A 22,009-nucleotide genomic window follows, 5' to 3' on the forward strand; every position below is an offset into this window, starting at 1 on the left:
TCATAGGCTAAGATATGATTGTAGTTTATTTATTATTAAAATAGTTCTACTTTATTAAAGAGCAACTGTATTACTCAAGTTCCAGACACATGGTCCCTATTAATCACCCACTGTGTGGGGCACACTTACATAAACAAAAAAACATCAGCTTTGTTGAGCTATAATTTATATAACATATGATTCATCCATTTACAACATAAGATTCAGTGTTTTTCGGTATTTTACTGGGTTGCACATCTGTCAACACTACCTAATTTTAGACATTTTGTCCTCCCTAAATGGAACTCCATACCTATTAGCAGCCCATCTCCCTTGACCTACTCACATTTCTTTTCAAGATTGCTTGGTTATTCTGAGACCCTTGAATTTTTGTACACATTTTAAGAAAATTTATCAGGCTAAGACTTTCTGTCTTTAAGTGTCTCGATATCTAGGGGGAAAAGGCATCTGGGATTCCACTAGGGATTGAGTTGAAATATGTCAGTCAGTTTGGGGAGTGCTGGTATCATAACAACATTATCTTCAGTCCATGAATAGGAGCTGCCTTTCCATTTATTTAGATTATCTTTAAGTTTTTTTCAACAATTTTCAGTTTTAGTGTACAAGTCATACTTGCACTAAGTTATACATAATTTTTATACTTTTTTGGTTCTGTACTTAAAGACATTAGAGATGTGAAATTACTAAAGCTCTGAAAAACATCTTCTTATGCAGTTGCACACAAGAACCATGTGAAGAGGAATCCCTTTTCCCTGGAAAAGGGTGAAGCACTTTCATCACAGTTTACTGTCTGGGTTTAGTGTCTGGGAATGTTGAATGCCCCATAATACAAGGAACAGTCCCGTGCAGCTTGGAACTTTCCCATCTATATCTACAATAGTGCATCTGTCAAGAGAAAGTAGCTCAGAAAATGTCCTTGTGGTCTAAAACCAGACACTGCACAAACATTGCTAAGAGGAACATTTGGAAGTCTCTTCCTTAACAAGCAAAGAGAGCAAATAAGTAGTGTGAGATGCTAATTTATTATAAGGTCTTTGTTGATGCTCAATCTTCTCTACTAAGTTTTTAAACAGTGTTTTTCTAGTTTTTATAAACATATCTCCATGGATATAGTAATCACTGTGAAACTCCTAAGGAAACATTTAACAGTTGCTTAAATGAATCACTAATGTTCCATACACTCAGAACAACTTGCAAAAGCATGTCTTGCTGTCATCTGTTTTCAGGTGCTTTTTGACAGTCCTCTAAAATATAGTGAATGAAAGCAACCACAATTTGGTTCATTTATTCACTTTCCAGTTAATTTTAAAAATGAACACTTTGGGGCTGGTGGTATATCTAAGTGGTAGAGTGTTTAACTAGCATGTGCAAGGCCCTGGGTTAGATACCCATCACCATACTGCACAATAATGATTAGCAGTTTTGGCATTTGGTAAGTAAATTCATGTCTAGAATATTACAAATTTTATTGCTGGTAAAGTTTTGTTTTTGTTGTTGACTTATTGGAAACAATTGTACTATAGTTATACATACAATTTGTAGATTTTTCAAATCCTATTAGTAACCATCCAAGCAAAAAGCATACAATAGTGATTGTGTAATTTATTCAAAACTTTATTTAGTTGCCTTTTAAATGTATGTAAAAAAAAGGACACGTTATGTATGTTTTAGGTTTTAATATTTACTTCCACAAGCAATGAGACATTGTAATGTAAGAAAACTACCAAATCAAATACACATATGAGCCACCTAGTGGTCAAATATTATTGTCACTTTCAGTTTATGGTTAAACTAAGCATTGTCACTCCTAAACAACCACTGGACTGAACTTGTGATTTAGAAAGCTAGATTGGATCAAGTGATAGATTTTGTTTCATATGCCTATCATTGCATGTAAGTATCTTTACTCTGTGTGATATCTGCATAATCTGTCAGTGATAGCTGGTTTGGGACAAGATCTGTAAGAAGGTGGTTTTGGATGAGACACAGCAGTCCTGAAGCAACATGTGATGACGCTGAAGTCACACTCTTTGCAGTCCCTTTACAGAAATCATTGTTCCAGATCTTAAAATAACCATGCTCTGATTACAGAAAACTGTGAATCCCTTATGAATGCCATCTTGTTTGATAGCTGGAGAAGCTGAGAAAAGTAACCCTGATGTTGCCTAGTACTGGTTTTGTGCAGTAGCCCTGAGTATGTGGTGAAACTTTGGATAAGGAAATAACAGTGAGTTAGTTTGATTGACATGTTCGAATATAATTGCAATTATATTCCTAACTAAAAGGATCAGCAGGGACCCTAGTAAAATTCTGTTGCCTTGGAATCATTACATCTGACTCAAAATCATGGCTCATGCTTCTCCTCAATATGTGCATGGGTGAATATGCCTGCATCCTCTTTTTTTTTTTTTTTTTGTGTGTGTGTGTGTGTCAGCAGCCATTTGGATTGCAGGACAAGCTTTTCTATTTGCTTTCTTGGCCTTTTGGCAGGTACAAAGGTATTGACTTGTTTCATGATAAGAACGCCATAGAAATGAAAGCTGTAAGTGGGTCTTTAAGCACTCAGAAATTAAAAAGGTCATTTTTAACTCATTGTGGGTGCTGTGGTCAGGAGCAGCTCATAAAAAAAGCGAGGAAAGTCCCACTTCACTTTCAATATTCGTTTTTGCTTTCTCTGAGAATGTTTCCATTTAGTATTGAAACATGCAGACATGATATGCACTTTCTTTTCCTGAGCTCTAATCAAATTACTAAAAGGCAACAAAATATACAACCAGTAAATGTTAAAAGTCAATAAATAAAACATTTTTCATACCAAGGAAAAGACCTAACTAAGCAATCCCAGAGGAAATTTGAGTTAGCTCTAGAGATACATATATGGAAAGTTGTTCTACCCATTTGAATCTTTTATAAGATGTGTAAAATTATCAGAAATATAAAAAGGAACTGAGGCAAAAAGGCAAATATTAAAAATGTTGATGATCTTCATCAGGTATTACTTTGCCAATATCACTGAAATGAAATTCTTGAACCTATTCTGACACTGAAAGACATTTCTAATATGGCAGAAATCTAATTTCACTGCAGAGTCACACGCAGCGTTGTCAGCCTCAGCAGACACTTTGGATACAATTCATAGGACGCACCGTGTCAAGTAAAACGTGAGCACAGTTCAGGATGGGTAAGAGGTGCTGGAGCCGCAGCATCCACAGATCCTTAAGCTCTATATTGAACACTTGAACTTCAAATGCTGGAATGAAAGTTGATATTCTCTATAACTTAAAATTTCTGGGGATAGAAGCGGTGTGAAGGACAAAGAAGTAAGCGGAAGAGTTTGCATGGTCAGCCCCCCTATATGGACAAGGCTGTCGCAGCTCTCAGGGGCTGAATCTAGGCTGAGCTGGTCCTTTGTTTTGACTTAATCCTTCTCATCCTTGTGCTTTCTGGAGTGCAACTGTATCCAAATTTCAGCTTCTGCTGCAAACTGCACCTCCCTGCCTTGCATTTAGTCTAACCAACCCGGTGGTGGTATTTAGGCTTCCAATCAGAGATCGTTCTACATATACTCTCTCCGGTTTACCTGGATTCTGTACCTGAAAGTGACACACCTGCTCGTTTAACACACACTAATCAAGTCGAGCAGAGCGTTTTCTTATTTTGGTGGTAACAGGGCAAGTGGCTGATCACTCAAACAAAGAAGGGTGATTTGGGGTAGGGGAACAGTACCTGGAAAAGGGGGCACATTTCTTATGCTCCCCTGCCAGGCAGTCAGTTCCACAAAACTGATATAAGTGACATTTCTATTTCAAAGTTAGTGAAATGCACCTTTTCTTCTCCCATTTGTATTTCAGGGTCTTCAGATTATTGGGACAAATCCTAGGAGTGGATAATGTACCTTATAATGTTGTTAAAACATAGTGATATGACTTCAAAACAGAACACGTGCCTCTCTAGCGGGCAATATCTTTATTAAAGACTTCCTTTCTATCAAGGGTAATAGCACCATTTGAAAGACCAAGGTCAGACCCTACAATCTCAGATACAAGCAAAGCCTTGGAATGTTTCAGATCTCAACCGCCTACTGCCTTCTTTTTGTCTGTACAGAGAGATGAACAGGTAAGACTACATGAAGCTCACTTAATCTTATTTATGGAGATTAAAAGAAAGTCAGCCTTTTTTTTCTTTTTCACCTTGAAAGGCCTTTAGTGGAGAGGCACCAAGCCAAGCCCCACCCAGCCCCTAGGGCAGGTCCTAACACTCAGGATACAAATGGCAAAAGCAGAGATCTCTAAGCACAGTTCTGCACAGGCTGTGTCTCTTCAGTGCAGAGTTCTGCTCAGCACACCTGGATCATTATAGACGTCACCACTTTGTCAAAGGCCCTGGACTGGATGCGGTCTCCAGGGTTGTAGAAGGGGTTGCACACCATGTCTGTGCAGAAGCTATGCAGCTTCCGAATCATGCTGCAGATTTCATTGTCTGGAAGGGCTGTGTTGGAGGAATCTACAATGACAAACTTCACCTTGGAGTTGGTCACATAGCCATATGCCTTATAGTCCTCTATTGGGTAGAGCAGGCCCAGGTAGGGCTCCTTCTGGTTCACCAGGGCCTTCCCCAGGGTGGAGATCATCTTATCTGCCACATCCATGGAGGTGTGCACCATGTAGTGGAATTCAGCTCATTCTCCATGGGGGTTCTGTACAGAGGGTAATTCTCCTTGGCGATCACTGCGATACACACCACCATCATAAGTGCAAAATAAGCATCATGTATTCATACTTCTTTGAGGTCACACCTCTATCTCAGATACAGTTGTTCTTTCACAGAGAAAAATCTATGTAAAAAGATGATTACATCAGTTTTCAAGATGGCAGATTAGAGGAGGTCGCTTTCCTGGCTGATCCATGGAGTGAAACCAAGAAAGCAGACAGGCAGCTTCTCAGCAAGGTGGGTAAACAACAACAAGAAAAGGGTGGGGAGATTTACTGGAATTTAAAACTGGACATTCAAAGCAGATCAGGGACTCAGAAGGTTCGATATAATAACATAAATGAGAAATCCCCATCGGTACAGCTGCTGTCTCAGCCTGGCTAGAAAGGAGTGGTCCCTCCATGAGAATAGTGGACAGATAAGGGAAGGAAAGGAATCTGAATGTTTAGGAGGCCAGAGGCTCATCTGGGTATGGAGAGATCAAGGACATTGCCCGACTAAACTGCCTGGATATTATCCTTGTGTGGGAAAGAAGCTGCCATCTCTCTAGGTGGCGTGCAGAGGACAGAGGAAGGAATGAATCATTTTGCAGCCACAGTACAGGCCAGCTGCGGGAGCTGACTCCGGCAAATCCAAGGTTGGCCTGAAATACAGGCCTGGTCAACCCCCACTACACAAGATACAGTTAGCCCAAGTGGCCAGGGGAAAATCAAACATGGAAAGAGGTTTACACAGGGGACAACCCCCAGGATCTCCCTCTCCCCCTCCAATCTGGCTGCTTGCAGGACCAATGAATAACCCAATCAATAAATGGGCTAAGGAACAGAACAGACACTTCACAAAAGAAGAAATAGGAATTGTCCACAAATATATGGAAAAATGTTCAACATCACTAGCAAGTAGAGAAATGCAAATTAAAACTACACTGAGATTTCATCTCACTTCAGTCAGACTGCAGTTATAAAGAATACACGTAACAATAAATGTTGGCGAGGATGTGGGGAAAAAAGTACACTCCTACATTGCTGGTGGGACTGCAAATTGGTACAACCACTTGCAAAAGCAGTATAGATATTCCTCAGAAAACTTGGAATGGAAAATCCTTGACCCAATTATCCCACTCCTTGGCATGTACTGAAAGGACTTAAAATCAGGATACTATAGTGACACAGCCATCAATGTTCACAGCAGCTCAATTCACAGTAGCTAAGATCTTGAACCAATGTAGGTGTCCTTCAATAGATAAATTGATAGAGAAAATGTGGTACATATACACACTGAATATTACTCAGCCATAAAAAAAAGAATGAAATTATGGCATTTGCCTGTAAGTGGATGGAATTGGAGGCTATCATGCTAAGTAAAATAAGCTGACCCCCCAAATCCAAAGGCTGAATATTCTCTCTGATATGTGGATGCTGACTCACAGTAGGCTGGGGGGAGGGAGGAGTGGGAGGTTCACCTGATTGAGGGGAAAAATGGGGGCAAGTATGGAGGGATGGGAATAGGAAAGACAGTAGAATGAACTGGACATAACTTTGCTGTATTCATATATGAACACACAACCAATGTAACTCTACATCATATACAACCACAAGAATGAAAAGTTATATTGTAAGTATGTATGATATGTCGAAATACATTCTACTGTCATGTATAAAAGAACAACAACAACAGAAATACATGATTACTATATGAATAACCCAAGGTAGGCTTTGTATATTTTGGCTGTGATCCAGGATTGAAATGGCAGGTGAGCAGATTGACAATTATAATGTCCTCATTAGAAATCAGTTTGGTAATATTTTATGAAACTAAATTACTTTCCCAAACCCTTTTATTCCTGAGGTCATGATTATAGGATAATTCTGGTAGAGTGACTACTGGGTGAGTTCCATGGATATGCTGGACAAAGGGCTGATTCACGTCCCAGGCAGGACAGAGAGAAGACCAGGATTTGATTTATGCTACTTGGAACACCATTCATGCGCATTTAGTGTATGAATTGTTCAGTTCTGGAATTTTCTACTTACCAGACTGTAGCTGACCTGCCTGAAATGAGGGAAAGCAAAACTGGATAAAGGGGAGCTGCTATGTTGAGTTTGGGACTGAATATTATTTTCAGTTTAGTGAATGAGTTTTGAGATTTGTAATGAAGTGTGTTTGAAATAAAATCTTGCGTCAGTGTTCTTTATTCCCAATGTCTGACTGCTCATCACAGTCTCCACTGTAAGTTCCAAGTAGTGGATATGTTCAGATAACTTACAGCAGAATTCCAACAACAAAAAAAATTGGTCTCTTTAAAAAATTTAAATGCACTTTATTTAGCACAAGCTCTGCCTTTTAAAAATTAAGTGTTTCTGGGATGGGGGTATAGCTCGGTGGTAGATCTCACGTTTAGCCTGTATGAAGCCATGGGTTCAAATTTCCAGCACCAAAAAATAAAAAATAAATAAATACAAATTAGGTGTTTAATTCCCCCAAGTGTATATATATTTATATATATAAATACTGCTAGAAACCTCCTGGAAATTCCCTGTACAGTGTTCTATTTTAGATATCCCACTGATGCAGCATTACCACATCTATCTGGGGTCATGGTGGGGAGGAGGCTCCCTGCCTCTCCCAGGCCACTGAGAATTCATGTGACTATCTTCCCCTGAATATTCAGGGGTATACAGAGCTATTCCTGAGGTAGAGTTTCAACACAAAATCTCAGCAGAGCACAAAATAAAAAATAATTATGAAAAAAATTAAATTGGAAAAATCATCAAATCATAGTTTGTGAATAATACTGTTTTCAAAGTCCAAGAGCAGCCCTTAGAAATGGGACCAGATCTTGTTATTCTCTCAGAGAACTGCAGAATTGAAACAGAGACATACTCATGTGAAGAGGAAGAAAAATGGCTCACCAGACAAGACAATGTCCCAGGTGTTGAATACTTAGATCTGATGCGCATCTAAGCCAAGCAACGAGGTCAGCACAGTTGGTATATCTGCTCAATAACAGGAACATCACCTCCAAGATTATGGTTTGTTTCCATGCCGTTTGCATGTTCTTACAAGTGACTGGAACTAGAATTTCCAGTTACTGCTATTCAAGGGGGTCCCCAACATGGGCTGTTCGTCTGTGATGAGTCCTGCTGACTACACACAGCTCAGCTGGGCTCACAGACATCTGCTTCAAAGCTGAGCTTGTGTTGTGGTTTTGAAAAGGCTCCCTGGAGCCCATAGTTGCAGACCGTGTCGATGTGTGGCGACCCGTCTCAAGCTCTCCTTCTCAAAATCCTGCCTTTCCATTCACTGATTTGAAAACCACCACAGTTGATGTAATAAGGTCAGAGCTTTGTCGCCATGCCCACGTTCCTGGGTTCCTCTGGTTGTGGCCGAGCTGGGCTCTGTACTTCCTTTTGGCATTTGGCAGAGTAGAGAATGTATATGCTTCTTATCAGGAAAATGCCAGCGATGACTGCAAAATAACTCCCGTAAACTAAAAACTGGAGAAAAATGAATAATCAGCCACATATAAAATCTGACCACCTATGTCATTGACATCGTGGAATGATGCTGTCAGCTTGCTTGGATGATGGGGAAACTGAGACCCAGGATCTGAGGATGGGTCATGTTGATTAGACAATCCCCTCTTCTATCTTAGAAGAATCAAGTGTGAAAATATAAGCAATTCAGGGATAGGGAGTCACTGGTTTGGAGGCAGATTGTCTAAACTCAAATCCCAGCTGCTGTTATCAATAGTGAAAGCACATTACATCCTACCGATTTATCTAGGTGTCCATGTTTGGAGTCTGGAATAGTGTTTTGTGCTATGTCTCAAACTCTTGGCTTGTGCCACCAGGCCTGACTTATGTGCAGTGTCTGTAAGGAAGAATTTAAGATCCCAAGGCTACTTCTTACCTCCCTTACCCAGGTAAATATCGACCTTCATGGTGTTATAATATAATTAAGGAATCGTATGTTTTTAAGTTTGCCTAGCCAAGGAATTTAAGAAATCAAAATATTGTTAGCTGTTGAAGAACTTTGGAGGCAACCTAGTTATTCTACATTCCCAGCAACTACATGAGAAGGAAAACAGAAGTCCTGGAGCTTACCTGCGTGGTGACTGGCAGGTTGAGCCCTCTCTGATCCACCACAATCACAGTCATGACAGTCTGAATCAACAAGGCAATAAAGGTGTTCATTCCGAACACCAGGGCATAGCGCTCCACGCTTAGGTTCACCGCGATCTGAAATCTACCATGAGATGTCAGACAAGTATTTTAACCACAAGATACAGGAGAGTCTTACCTTTAAAAGCTAGCAACTGGAGGGAACACAGTGTTGTTAATTGTACTTCTTGTCTAAATCCTTCAGTATACACGGACAGGCAGAGCAAAGGAATTAAATATCATTAAAGGCTGAATTAAGGATAACATGGGAAAAGTCCTCCTATCCAACTTAGTGCTTGCCAGAAATTAATACTGAGTTCCTGAGTGTCCTAAATTCTCATAACACAAGAATATTGCTGTCATCTGATCTTAGATACTGTTTCCAGTGAATTTTTTTTTTTTTTTTTTAGTATTATCTGTTTACTGCTAATTGCTGTTGCTGGCATGGACAAAGTTTGGTGTATCAATTATTCTTTGGAAGATCCAGACCTTGAGTGCTTGTACAATTGAGTAAATCTGAATTTAATTTGTAATTATATAGATTTTTAAACTCTTACTATATTCGTTGAAATACAGGTTTTGGACTTTGAATTTTTTTTTATGTAAAGAAAAAACGGAGTCCTATCTTAAAGTCTTCACCTTAAAAAACAACAATGAAAACCTCCAGACAAGAGTTTATCCATTAAGCCAGGGCAACACAGGGGAAAATAAACTTGCCAACTTGTTTCTTCTCCTTCCTTTGTCCCATGATGCTTTTCCTGCAGCTCTAACTCAATGTCTCCTCAATTGTTTATCAAAGACTTTTCACAAGTTAAAAACAAATCAACCTGATAAAGTTGCTTCAACGTTTTTTCATGCACTTTGAAATTCAAGTGTTTCTCATCTCTTTAGTTACTATTAAAGCACATTTCCTGTATCCAGCTTTAACTATACTTATATGAACCATATCATTCTTTAGCCATTTTCTAAAACATCTCTCTGAAAAAAATGCAAAGATTATAGGAAATTCTATATCCCAGAGATCTTCTTTGAGAAATAATTAAATATCATTTGGTTCCATGTATCAGGGCAACCACATGTTTCTTTTAATATTTTTATCTACTTTATTTCAGTATTCAATTTTTTATAAATTTCCCGAGAATATTTGGTTCACAGAAAAGTATGTGCTTGGAATTACTAAAGCAGCTAAATGAGATTAGGGATGAAATCTAAACTTCAGCATTTAAAATTAAATCACATTACACCTTGTTATGGAAAATTGTTGGAAATAAAAAATAAAACCCTGATAATGTACCATTGCTTCTGTTTTATCACGAAGAATTGCTGGAAATTAAAAAAAAATCATTGAAACCAGACAATGTATCATTGCTTTTGATTTAGAAGGTAGCAGAACTTTTTTCCTGAATGACTAATCTGAGCAATATTCAGATAACAAATGGTTAAACAGAAAGATGACTTGGTTGCATTGGGTTTAAAATTAAGTAGTTTTAATATTACAATTAAATTTAATATTGCAAGTAAATATTGCAATCATTAAATGTCACAATTGATTGCAATATTGTGTTTTAATATTGCAATTACATTCAATATTGCAATTGATTAAAATCCTTCTGAAGTTCTCAGAGGAACTTCAGGAATAAAAGAGAGGAAAAAATGCTTGGTAATACTCACACTGCTATGGTTATGAGAAGCATATAGCTGGACTTGAACACCAAATAGCCAGTGTAGCACACCCAGATGCTGAGTGTGTAATGCATGAGGAGCAGAGACCCTGCGCTGAACATGGAGAAGATGGCCAGAGCCATCTCCCCCAGGAGATCCCAGTTGATTTTCACATAACCCACTGTGAAGGCAGCCAGGGCCCCTGAAAACAAAACACGGGGAAGATCAACATACTGACTTTGCACACAGAAACCGTCAACACACCTCAAACACTTGGCTCTTGAGCAATTCTGAAAGATGAATACATTGCTTTCACCAAAATTATGTGATCTATCTGAATGAAGATCTATCCTTATTCATCCAGGTTTTCTTCTCTTTTCATTTCCTATTTCTCAGTTACTTCGTCATACACTTTAAATTAGTATCTATAACATACCAGGCATTAGACTAGGCAGAGGGTCCAAAAACGTTCCTACTCACAGCAGGAAGATTGGATAATCGACAAGAGATTGGATAATTGATGGTAATTAGGGTTAGTAATTGTGGTTCTCCTTAACAAAGTAAAAGGCATTTAAGTTTCAAAAGACTGAAAATTGATGAATTAATTTTCCCATATGTTATCTAAGAATGGGCCATATCTACAAAGGAGTATTTCCCCCAAGAATTTGGAAGGTAGGAGCAATCATTCCAATGAGGCAATTTGGGCACAGTTTTGGTTTTCAGGAGTGACACTGAAGCCCCCCCAAGATAGACAATAACAAAACAAAGACCACATGAGTTTTCTGAAACTTTTTGGATGAGGGTGTGGAAAAACCTCACTTCCTAAAAAATATCTTCAAAGCCTCATTTGACATTTAAGTTTCCATTTGCAAGGCTGTAAATATTTATTGTAGAAAAAACTTCAAAGGCAGATTTGTCTCTGATATTAGAGTCTTGACTCTCACACCTCTTCCAAGTCTTATTTAAAAAAAACAAAAACAAAAACATAAAACTACTTTTAAAAATTGGTGGTGTACAGGATTGCTGGGATGAGTACTAGTTAGATCATTGACAAAACTCTTTCAGTGAGATTTTGGAAGCCTTAATGTATTTTCTAAAATAATTTATAAAAACTCATTACTTAGGCAAATCTTTTTCCTTTTGATATTAAAAACAATTCTGAAAGAACAAGGAATACTACGTCACTTGTCCAAATGATGAAATGGAGCCTGAGGAATTCAATAACAATTTATTTGGTTCTAAGTTCTGAGATCTCGAATTACTTTTACCTATACCTAAACATTAAGTAAAAGGTTATGATACTCCCATTTTTCCAGAATATTCCAATCTTGGAAAAAAATAGCATGCTTATGAACAGAGCTAATTATTTACCACTCTGGAAATGTTTAGTACTTGGAGAAATGAATTTAAAATGTAGCCCATCAAAGGAAGATAAAGTGATGTTTACCTACCTCCAAATGTTGCAATAGCTTCTACTGCTCCATTATAGATGGAGGAATCTTGGGATGGGGCCTTGTCATCCCACAGGATCTGCACATAGTTCAAAACCTGGTTAAAACCCGCTGTGGAAAAAGCCCACCACAGGGACCAGTAGAAAAGACGCTTTGAGGAGTAGCACTCCCACAGATCCTGGAACCACTGCACGCAGCTCCTCAAAGCCTCATGTTTGGGCTTGGGGCTGCTGGGCTGGCTCTCCTCCCCATGCCTGGGAAGGGTGCCTGCTTCTTGGTGGGCTACTTGGTCACCTCTAAGGGCTTCCTCTGGGACGGCATTCTGTCCTGGTGTCTTCTGAGAAGCTTGTTTGCTGGGTTTTGCATGGAAAAACATGCTCTTCTTGGGCATTGGCAGAAAGAGTGAGAAGAAGAAAGCCATGGAGACAGAGGCCAAGGAGATGACATTGAGGTGGAAGTAGGACACGTTTGCCAGGGAAACCAGGAGCTGGGCCAGCACCGAGGCCGCTGTGTAGGCCACCAGCGTGACACTCCGACAGTAGCCGCTCACCTTCTGGTAGTGCTCTGGGCTGACCACACTGTAGATGTAGGCATAGTAGGCCACCTCGGTGGCCGACACCAGACCATAGACAAATTCAACAAGCTGCATGATCTTCACTCCTTGGCCAAACAGGAGCAGCAGCCAGGTGACGATGAAGCTTATCCCCTGTAAGACGATGACCGGCTTGTAGCGGACGTAATCAGTGAGGACAAACACGGGGAGCAGCAGCACCAGGTAAGAGTAGGTCCAAACAGGAAGGATCTCGTTGGTGATCTGCAAAGTGAGACACAGCGTGACCATGAGCCCGGCCATCTCTAGGGGACCTGCAGTGAGTACCTCACATTCCGTAGCTCACCAGATATTCTTGTGGAATCAATGATTGAAGAGAGATTTTTAAGGTAACCTCTAAAAGATATTCCCCTTTCCCATGGGGGTCCAAAAACAACCAGAACCTTTCCCTCCACCAAAGAAAGGCAGGGGAATCCTACCTAACTTATATACTTACACTATCCCAGGAGAATATATTGGGAGAGTGGGTAATCAGAATTTTATTTTATAGTAAATTTAAGTTTTAATAATATGTACAGTTAAGTGTATTAGTTAAAAAGCTACCCCTGGACACTACTTTTGAGGTCCCTCTAAATCCAGAAGGTTGGCCTTGAACTTGTGATCCTCTTGTCTATGTGTCATGGCTCACTGGGATTACAGGTGTGACTACCATCCCTGGCTCCTTTGTTGTCGAACTGCTTGGGGGTACTGAGACCTTTACCGCAAGTGATTTTACAGAACAGGCTTGCCTTTCAGCCCTGCCACCTCACCACCAATAAACCCGCACCAATCAGCCCTCTAGGTGGAGCCACCCATAACGTTTTCATGGCTGTGGCTGGAGGTGGTAAAACCAGCCCAGGATACTTTTCTAGCCGGTGGGGACATTTTCTGGTTGCATTCATTATAAAGAAAAAGAATCTTTTTGGGGAGAGGGTACTGGGAATGGAACTCAGGGGAGCTTAACCACTGAGCTACATCCCCAGCTCTTTTTATTTTAAGACAGGATCTTGCTAAATTACTTAGGATCTCACTAAGTTGCTGAAGCTGGCTTTGAACTTGCCACCTTCCTGCTTCAGCCTTCCAGTTTGCTGGGTTATGGGCATGTGCCACCCAAGTCCAGTGAGACAGATCTTTTAAGTAAGAGAATTTGGCTTTCTAGGGAAGGAGGGAGTGCTGGGAGAGAAAGCTGTTAATGCCTCACCTGCTGCTAAATAATTTTTTAAAAATTGTTTTTAGTTGTACGTGGACACAATACCTTTATTTTATTTATTTTTATGTGGTGCTGATGATAGAACCCAAAACCTCATACAAGTTAGGCAAGAGTTCTATCACTGAGCCACAATTGCAACCCCTACTAAATAGTTTTAAAACTGAATAACAACCTAAAGAAATCTGGAATGTGTCACTTAACAATGAGGACATATTCTGAAAAATGCATCACTGAGCACTTTTCATTGAGCAATTTTCTTTGTGTACTTACACAACCCCAGATGGCATAGATTACTACATGCCTAGGTATGTCGTATATATGGTATAGCCTATCGCTCCCAGGCCATGATGAACAAAACTCCAGGAGATTAAATTACATTCAAGAGAAAAAGATGTGGTCAAGAGATGGTGGCAAACAAGACATACGTAAACACACACAAGCAATAAAGATGTAGGAGGCTGCTGCTGGTGGTCTTGGGCATGCTATTCCATACTTGTCTTGTTACAAGTAGGACTATATTCTAAAACAGTGATTAAAAACCACAAAGTGGTAAATGCATAAACCAGGACATCACTTATTATTATTAAGAAGTGTTAGGGCTGGGGCTGTAGCTCAATGGTAGAGTGCTTGCCTCGCACCACATAAAAATAAATAAAGATTTTTTTAAAAGAATTATTATTATAGCCAGGCATCACATACATGCCTGTGATCTCACTGACTTTCAAGTTTGAAGCTAGCCTGAGCAACGTAGTGAGAGCCTCAATCACGATAAATAATAAAAAAAAGGGCTGGGGGGTGCTGTGGCTGTGGCTCAGTGGTGGAGCGCTTGCCTAGCACATGCGAGGCACTGGGTTTGAGACTTAGCACCGCATACAGAAATAAACAAATTAAATAAAGGCATGATGTCCATCTACAACTACAAAAATAAATAAATAAATTTAAGAAAAAGGGCTGGGGATATAGGTAAGCGGAAGTGCACCTTGGGTTTAATCCACAGCAAAAAGGAAGGAAGGAAGGAAGGAAGGAAGAAAAAATACATATACTACATATGGTACACAATTATACACATTATATTTTTATATGGATGGCAGTGTGGTAGATTTGTTTATACTCACATTGATACAATCACAAGAGTAATGCATTGTGCTGTGACTTAAGTTGGCTATGGCATCACTAGATGAAAGGAAGTTTTCAGCCTTTTCAGCTCTGTTGCAATCTTATGGGACCACCATCATGTAGATTCTTCGATGGCTTTGTTATGTGATGCATAATTATATTTAAATTTTCTATTAGATAGCCTTCCAGTTCATTAGGACTAGAGCCTGTGCTTAGAATTGACTTTTTTTTTTTTTTAGGGTAAGTATAATAAAGTCAATAAAGATCTGAAAGGTTCCTATGCATTGAGACTAATGTCAGGACTATTATACAGGTAACATGCTTGGCTGCCCAGTTTTGCAAATGTGAGGAGGAAGCATAACTCTATTGTGTGACGAGTACTATGAAAATGGAACTCACTGAGGTTTTCAAATTAAATGAGACCTATGTCCTTGATCAAGTCCTGTAAAACTGAAGTCCATTAAGATATGTATGTTTATTAACTTACCTCTGTGCTGGTCAGATTTTTATTTGGTCCAGATAAATATGGGATAAGGAATGGTTCTGAGGGTCTCATCATGGAGAAAAATCCAAATAAACAGAGGATCACAGTGGGATAAATCCAGGAATTGCTCCGTGAAGTTCTCAAACAATCCATGGCTAATCAAATGGAAACAAAAATTAAGTAATTTCTTTCTTTCTTTCCTTTTTTCCCTTTTTTTGGAGGTGCTGGGGATCAAAACCAGAGCCTTATGCATGCTAAGCAACTGTTCTATCTCTGAGCTCCATCTGGGGACCCTCTACATGTTTTATGAAAGGATAGAGTTTCATCCATTTGTGTTGAAACAAAAAAGTGAATAATGAATAGGTGTTCTCAAATGTTGCTCAGGTGAGTCAGTCATGCCCTCCTCTGTCAATTAACTTCTTTTTAATTATCACTGAGGGAAGCAATAATGGTTATAAGTAGCTAGTAGTTATTGAGAAGCAGTGGGCCAACACAGGCACGAACCTAAGGAAAACTCTAGCCAGTAGACTGGTGTACATGGGCCAGGTAAAGCAGTTCCAAGAGAACAGGTGGAACTACTCCAACCTTCCACTCCCTGTCCACTCCACTGGGCAGTGATTACGAGACTGTCAGCACAGGGCAGCATTTGTTTATTCATGCATTCACCTCTCCAGCCGACTGTACTTGCCTAGCATTTTGCTAGACACAGAATAAATACCCAAGATATTTGTTAGGTATGTCCCATCTTCTAAGAATTTATAATTCTTCAGTTAAAAGATTAAACTGGACAAAGACCTGACTTGCTGACTTTTGTCACTGGTAGGCTATTACTTTTTTATTTGTATTTTATTTTGGGGGTGAGCACTGAGGCTGTGAATGCTGGGCAAGCCCACCACCACTGGCCACACCTCTAGCTCTTCTACTTTTCATCATAACTGGGCTCTTCTCGAATCCTGCGGTTTCACACCACTCAATGTGGGCAGGTAGTCAATTAATACTTTATACTTTTTCCTAGCACAGAAATTACCTGAAATTCAAACTTCAGACATATAACACAAGAGGCTCTCATTTGTCATCGCACAGCAAACAAACAAAACTAGCCTTATTTTATGGTGGCTGAACTTGAAAACATTTGTTTTGTCTTGATGATTACAGTGTGTGCAAGAATACTCATTCCTATTCCTTCATGTTTGAGATTCAGCTTAGTTGTATTTTTGGTGGTCCTGATTGTGGTTAACTTCTGAGAATATTCACAAGAAGGAAACTAACCTGTTGTAGGATGCTTTTCTGTGTATTATCTTATCAAAGCCTCATAGCAACTATAAAATACATCATTTCCCCAAATTCTGAGTTGACTGTATAGAAAATCCGTGATGTTCAATGACTACATTCAAACCACATGGTTAAGACCTGAAGCCAGGGGTCCCCAGCTCCCATCAGGATGTTCCCCCCACTCCACTGGCCTCACTCCTGCGGCCCCTCCCCTCTGCTGCAGGGGGTTAATAATGACACCCTCTTTTCACAGTGAGGAAAGGAAATGTTTTCACAAACATGTCCACATGTTTGTGGCTTAATCACATGTGTGGCTTAATCCAGAGAGCTTTCAGAGGCTATGAAGGTTTGAAAGTGGGCCAGAGAGAGGTAAAAGGGTGCTTTTTCCAGAAGAACTAGTCTCCTGGGTGGAACTCCAGGTGTCCAGGCATAGGATCTTGCTGAGTCACGCCACAGCTTGTCACCTACCCAGCTTTGTCACAACGTGGCTCCAAACAGATGCATAGTTTCTCTCTTAAGTTAAATAAGGTAAACACCATTTTTTAAGAAACAGTGTAGAGAACAAGATGATCAGATTTTGGAACCAGTGACAACAGTGAACAATGATGACAGTGTAAAAGTTCTGTCCAGGGCAGATCGGGGTTGACGGTCCTTGGCTTATTCCCTCACACCAGAAATCATGGGCTTTCTCTTCTTCCTGGGATGCTGCTGGGTTTGCTGGGAACTTCTCACAGGAAAGGGCATCCTCGCTAGTCAATTACTAAGGTCATCTTTTGAAGGGTGATCTTGGTGGGGTGGCATGTGCTGACTCTACATCTGGAACATTCTGTCCATCTGTGCTGACCATGGATTGGACAACCAACTCCAAGTCATCTTCTCCATGTATCTCAGAGACCTAGGACTACTCCCATGGTTGCTGGCTGTCAGAAGGCCCCTGGATTCCTTAACTGTTTGTCTCCTTATGCTCTGGATATTGCTGCCCATCTAGATATAGTTGAGAAGGTCAAGCAGAAAAATATAACAGATGTCCCCTAGAGTGTGAGCCCCAGGAGGGCAGGACCTATTGTCGGGTTCATTACTGCACCCTGAGTGTCTCAAACAGTGCCTGATACATGGTAGGCCCTCAGGGAAGACGCTGAATAAATGGAATAAACAAACAACTACAGACTGCTTGGTTAAGAACAGGCAAGGTATGGGAGCTGGGGACAGCAGAACTGCAGAAGGGGTAACTACCCCAACCCCGACCCCTGCCCCGCTGAGAATAAGAATAAGTGCTGCCTGGTTTTCCTGAGTGAGCTTCTCTTTCAAGTTTCATCAGTGAAAGACCAGGGAGATCCTCGATTCTGCAAGAACCTTGAAGTTCAGTTTCTCATCTGTTAAATGGGACAGCAACCTTGGCTTCACCAAGATCATTAACTCTTCTCCTGGGGACCTTGTAGCCTATGGTCTCACTAATACATGGAAGCCATATCTGTCATATCTGTCACCATCTTTCATTTTTATTTTTATTAGCAGTTGAGATTGAACCCAGGCTGTTCTATTGTAAGGGACCGGCGAAACGTTGGAGGAAGAGACCACCAAGAGACTATCTCATGCAACAGCAAAGGGTTTATTTGGGGACCGGCATGCTGGGGCTCAGAGCTCACTTGAATAGAGCAAAGAGAAAGAGCCCTGAGAACAGCTTAAGCAGAGCTTATATACTTTCCTTGGAGAGGGCAGGGAGGGAAGTTCATTGACAGGTCAGGGTGAGCGGGCAGTTTGTCTGCAACCGAGTGAGGGAGTGCATTCTGCAGTTTGGCAGTTGGGGGCAGCACATTCTGGGAACAAGATTAGCAAACAGTTCTCAGGATTTCAACAGTGTTTTGTTAAGCATACAGAAAAATGGAGTGACAAGTACCTATTTTATTAACCTTTCACTATCACTGAGCTAAATACCCCAGCCCCTTTTATTTTTCATTTTGAGACAGGGCCTTGCTAAGTTGCTGAGGCTAGCCTTCAACTTTTGATCCTCCTACCTCAGCCTCCTGAGTTGGTAGAATTAAAAGCATGCACCACTGAACCCGGCTTTCTGCTACTTCTAACCCAGTGACTGTGTCCCACAGTATGTTAGTGTATATTGTGACCACATATGTATGTTTATATTTTGTTAACCCAAACAAAAGTTGCAGAAAAAAAAAACTTGACTATACTCTGTAATGCCTTCTGATAATTACTATTTTTTGCCTCACTAAAAAAAAAAAAAAAAAGTGTGCTTGCAACTCACTGGATTTCTTTGACACCACAGTCTGAAAAACACAATATAAAACAATGGAATTGGAATGTTGCAGATACCCCTGGGCTTTCTTGATATAAGGTAAGAGGAAAGATTAGTGAGGCTGGAATTAGAAAAACTGAGTCCAAGTCCCAGCTCTGATGTGAAAACCAGCACAATTCTTATTCCCTCTGGCTTTCCTTTCTCCTTTGGCTGCAGGAGAATAGTAACTGTTTCTCACCTTATGAAAGAAGCCACAGCCCTCACACCAGGTACCTTAGTGTCCTACCATTCCATATCCAACTCTGTCTATTTTGGGCATTTCCAAACAAGGCCACAGATTTTTATTGCTTCCCTATTGTTCTTAGAAGAATGATAATTTCCTTGCTAAGATATCTAACGCTACTTCATTGTAAGAGGCTCAGATTTTTTTCTTTCTTTCCTATAAAATGTAAGATTTTTTTTTTTGTATTTGACTTGGTTCAAGTTTGCCTGGAGTGGCTTCTCACTACTTTGTTTTCATCTACCTTGGGCAGATTTCTTTTTATGTCACCTCTTACATGCTTGTAGTTTCTTGGTATAAGAGTTCATTTTATTCTCTTTTTTTCCAATTATTACCATGTTGTTGACTTTTTCCACTTTGAACCACTTCCTTTAGTTGTTTTTTCCTTTCAGTAAGAAATAATACCATATTTGAAACTAACATAATTCTTTTTTTTTTTTTTTTTTTTTTTTTGGTGGCAGGGATTGAACCCAGGGGCACTTTAACAGAGAGCCCCTGCCTCAGGCCTTTTTTGTACTTTACTTAGAGACAGGGTCTCACTGAGTGGCTTAGGGCCTTGCTAAGTTGCTGAGGCTGGCTCTGAACATGATCCTTCTGCCTAAGCCTCCCCAGCTGCTGGGATTTCAGGTGTGTGCCTCTGTGCCTGGCAACTTAATTCTTACATTGACTGCAAGATATACTCATTGGCCATCTTAATTCTGTGGTATGGAGGGAAAAAATCTTTCTTCTTCTGTTTTGAAAATAGGAAGCATAACACACTACGTCATTGCCAGGATCCCAGAAGTGAGCTACTAGAGAAGGTTAGAGCACATTTACTAATTCCACTGCTGAGTTTCCTTTAGTCAGCTTTAACTTACAGAGTTATTGTGTACATTATACCCTTCCCCAACTTGTGCACATAAAAGTTTTCAGGTGTTGGCCACGTATGTATTGGGGGAAGCATATGTGCTTAATTGAGAACTTAAGTCAACTTGCACCTTATCTAAATTTCAGATATGGACAGGGTCTTATTTCCTAACCCGTAGGTAGCTTGTGTTTATATACACAACAAAACTCTATGGCTGCAGATATTTCTAGGTGTATTCCATTTGTGTGGAATAGGCAACTATTAAAAGCCAAGAACCGCAGAAACTGGCATCACAGGAGGGCTTCCAGAAGCCCTGTGTGGGGGAGGGTTTCCACCCAGGAGGAGCCTTAGCTGATTGAGTCTTTCCAAGAGAGGAGGACAGTGGAAAGGAATCTCTTCTTCAACGCCCCCCCCATGTTTGTTAGAAGATACTGTCAGAATCAACCCAGATGCCAAAAACGTTCAAGGAAACTGTCTAGAATCCCCAGTCTCCACCCAATTCCAGCCCAACCCCTCTCCACTAATCACTCCAGCCCTCTGAGACAGGGTGCCTGACGGGGCACCCCATCTTCATATTCCTCCCCAGAGCTTTACTGCAGTCAAATGAGAGCAACAGCTTGATCATTTAAAATAATAATCTTACAGCCTCAAAATTCCAAAGGGTTTGGGCAGCTGAGCCACAGACATATGCAAAAGATGTCACTTGTCCCAAGACACAAGGAGCCTTAGTGTGTTCCGAAGGAAAAGCCAGCTGTTTTATTGCCTTCTGCACACAGGGCAGAATCATGCTGTGGCCACAGGTGTGGCAGGTGTTCCCCTCACACCAGGCACACTTTGGACACCATCTGGGTGTCTGCTGATTCAACCCAGTCCTGAGGCTGTCCACCTGGAGAAAGCAGATAGCGTCCGATTCCCCAGGTTAAGGACTCAGTCCCACGAGGCTGCAAGCAGGCTGTCATCTATACCTCTGATAGACTGGCTATAAACTGGGTTCCCACTGCTCCCTTCTTGATTTCAGTTAATTTTCTGTGATGGTTCCAAGAATTCCCCTGAACATATTTACTGCCTGCCCCTGCTTCCCTGGTACTGAGGATTGAACCCAGGGGTGCTCTACCACTAAGCTACATCCCAGCACTTTCCATTTTTTAATTTTTTATTTTGAGACAGGGTCTTGTTAAATTGCTCAGGCTGGCCTGGAACTCACCATCTTCCTGCCTCTACCTCCGGAGTCACTGAGATTACAGGCATGTGCCACTGTACCTGATGGTTTGCTGGCTTTTTATAAGGACTATTTCAAAGGACATAAATGAACAGTCAGATGAAGGATGGACGCCAGGAGGAGGTATGGGGGCCATGGAGCTCCAATGCTTCCCTACAAGGGGTGCCAACCCACCAGCATCTGTGTGTCCAGCAAACCAGCTCTTCCATGCTTATGGTTCAAGAGTTTTCAGACCTTGATCTCCAGCCCCACCCACCCCCCACTTCCTGGTATTCAAGCCCTTTAATCTGTAATCACTGGGTCTCCCCAGTGACTAGTTCTAAGGGCCTCACTCTAAGATAAGCTCATTAGCAGAGACCCAGAGTTATCCACGGGTCATTGTGAATAACACAAACATTCCTACCACTCAGGAACTTCCACGAGTTTTATCTTTGTGAGAGCAACCTGGGAAGATGACCAAACACTGCATATTTCCTAGTAGTTACATTTTCTAAGGAGTCCACATTTTCACCATTCCATACTACCAGTCAAGCCTCTCATCAGACAGAAGCAAACTAAAAGTCTGATTACTAAAAATGAAAATATTTGCTTTTAGCTGATAGCAGAGTATAACAACAATTATGCCTTTTATCAACTTATTACTAAAATAGAGAATTTAATTTTGAATAAAACATCCAAATAAAGCAGAGTTGCAGTCTGCTTAACTCAAGGCAAGTTGCTGGAGGAGGCCTGGGTTAGCAATCCAGGTAACT

The 22,009-nt window shown here is 40.6% G+C and overlaps 2 protein-coding genes and 2 pseudogenes across 5 annotated transcripts in view; 1 reads left to right on the forward strand and 3 right to left on the reverse strand.

The window, feature by feature from the left end:
• Positions 1-22,009, reverse strand: part of LOC308631066 — an 89,726-nt pseudogene that overhangs the window by 55,830 nt on the left and 11,887 nt on the right. The gene's annotated exons all lie outside the window — the stretch shown is intronic.
• LOC308631065 (uncharacterized protein) overlaps positions 1-22,009 on the forward strand; it is a gene marked incomplete at both ends in the record, with an annotated part of 102,327 nt that overhangs the window by 53,358 nt on the left and 26,960 nt on the right. The window lies entirely within an intron of this gene.
• On the reverse strand, positions 4,337-4,746 carry LOC308631064 (trafficking protein particle complex subunit 2-like protein; annotated as a pseudogene). Its single transcript has one exon. The product of its transcript is annotated as a trafficking protein particle complex subunit 2-like protein (transcript).
• On the reverse strand, positions 8,049-15,538 carry LOC308631063 (thiamine transporter 2-like; the record flags this gene model as incomplete). The annotated part of the gene is made up of 5 exons (XM_081261965.1): positions 8,049-8,207; positions 8,817-8,958; positions 10,545-10,737; positions 11,987-12,800; positions 15,389-15,538. 5 exons carry the CDS (start codon positions 15,536-15,538, stop codon positions 8,049-8,051), a joined length of 1,458 nt encoding a protein of 485 aa, XP_081118091.1.

This window comes from Spermophilus citellus (assembly GCF_964194105.1).
Source record: "Spermophilus citellus genome assembly, chromosome: 11".
In the NCBI taxonomy this organism is placed as follows: Eukaryota; Metazoa; Chordata; class Mammalia; order Rodentia; family Sciuridae; genus Spermophilus; species Spermophilus citellus.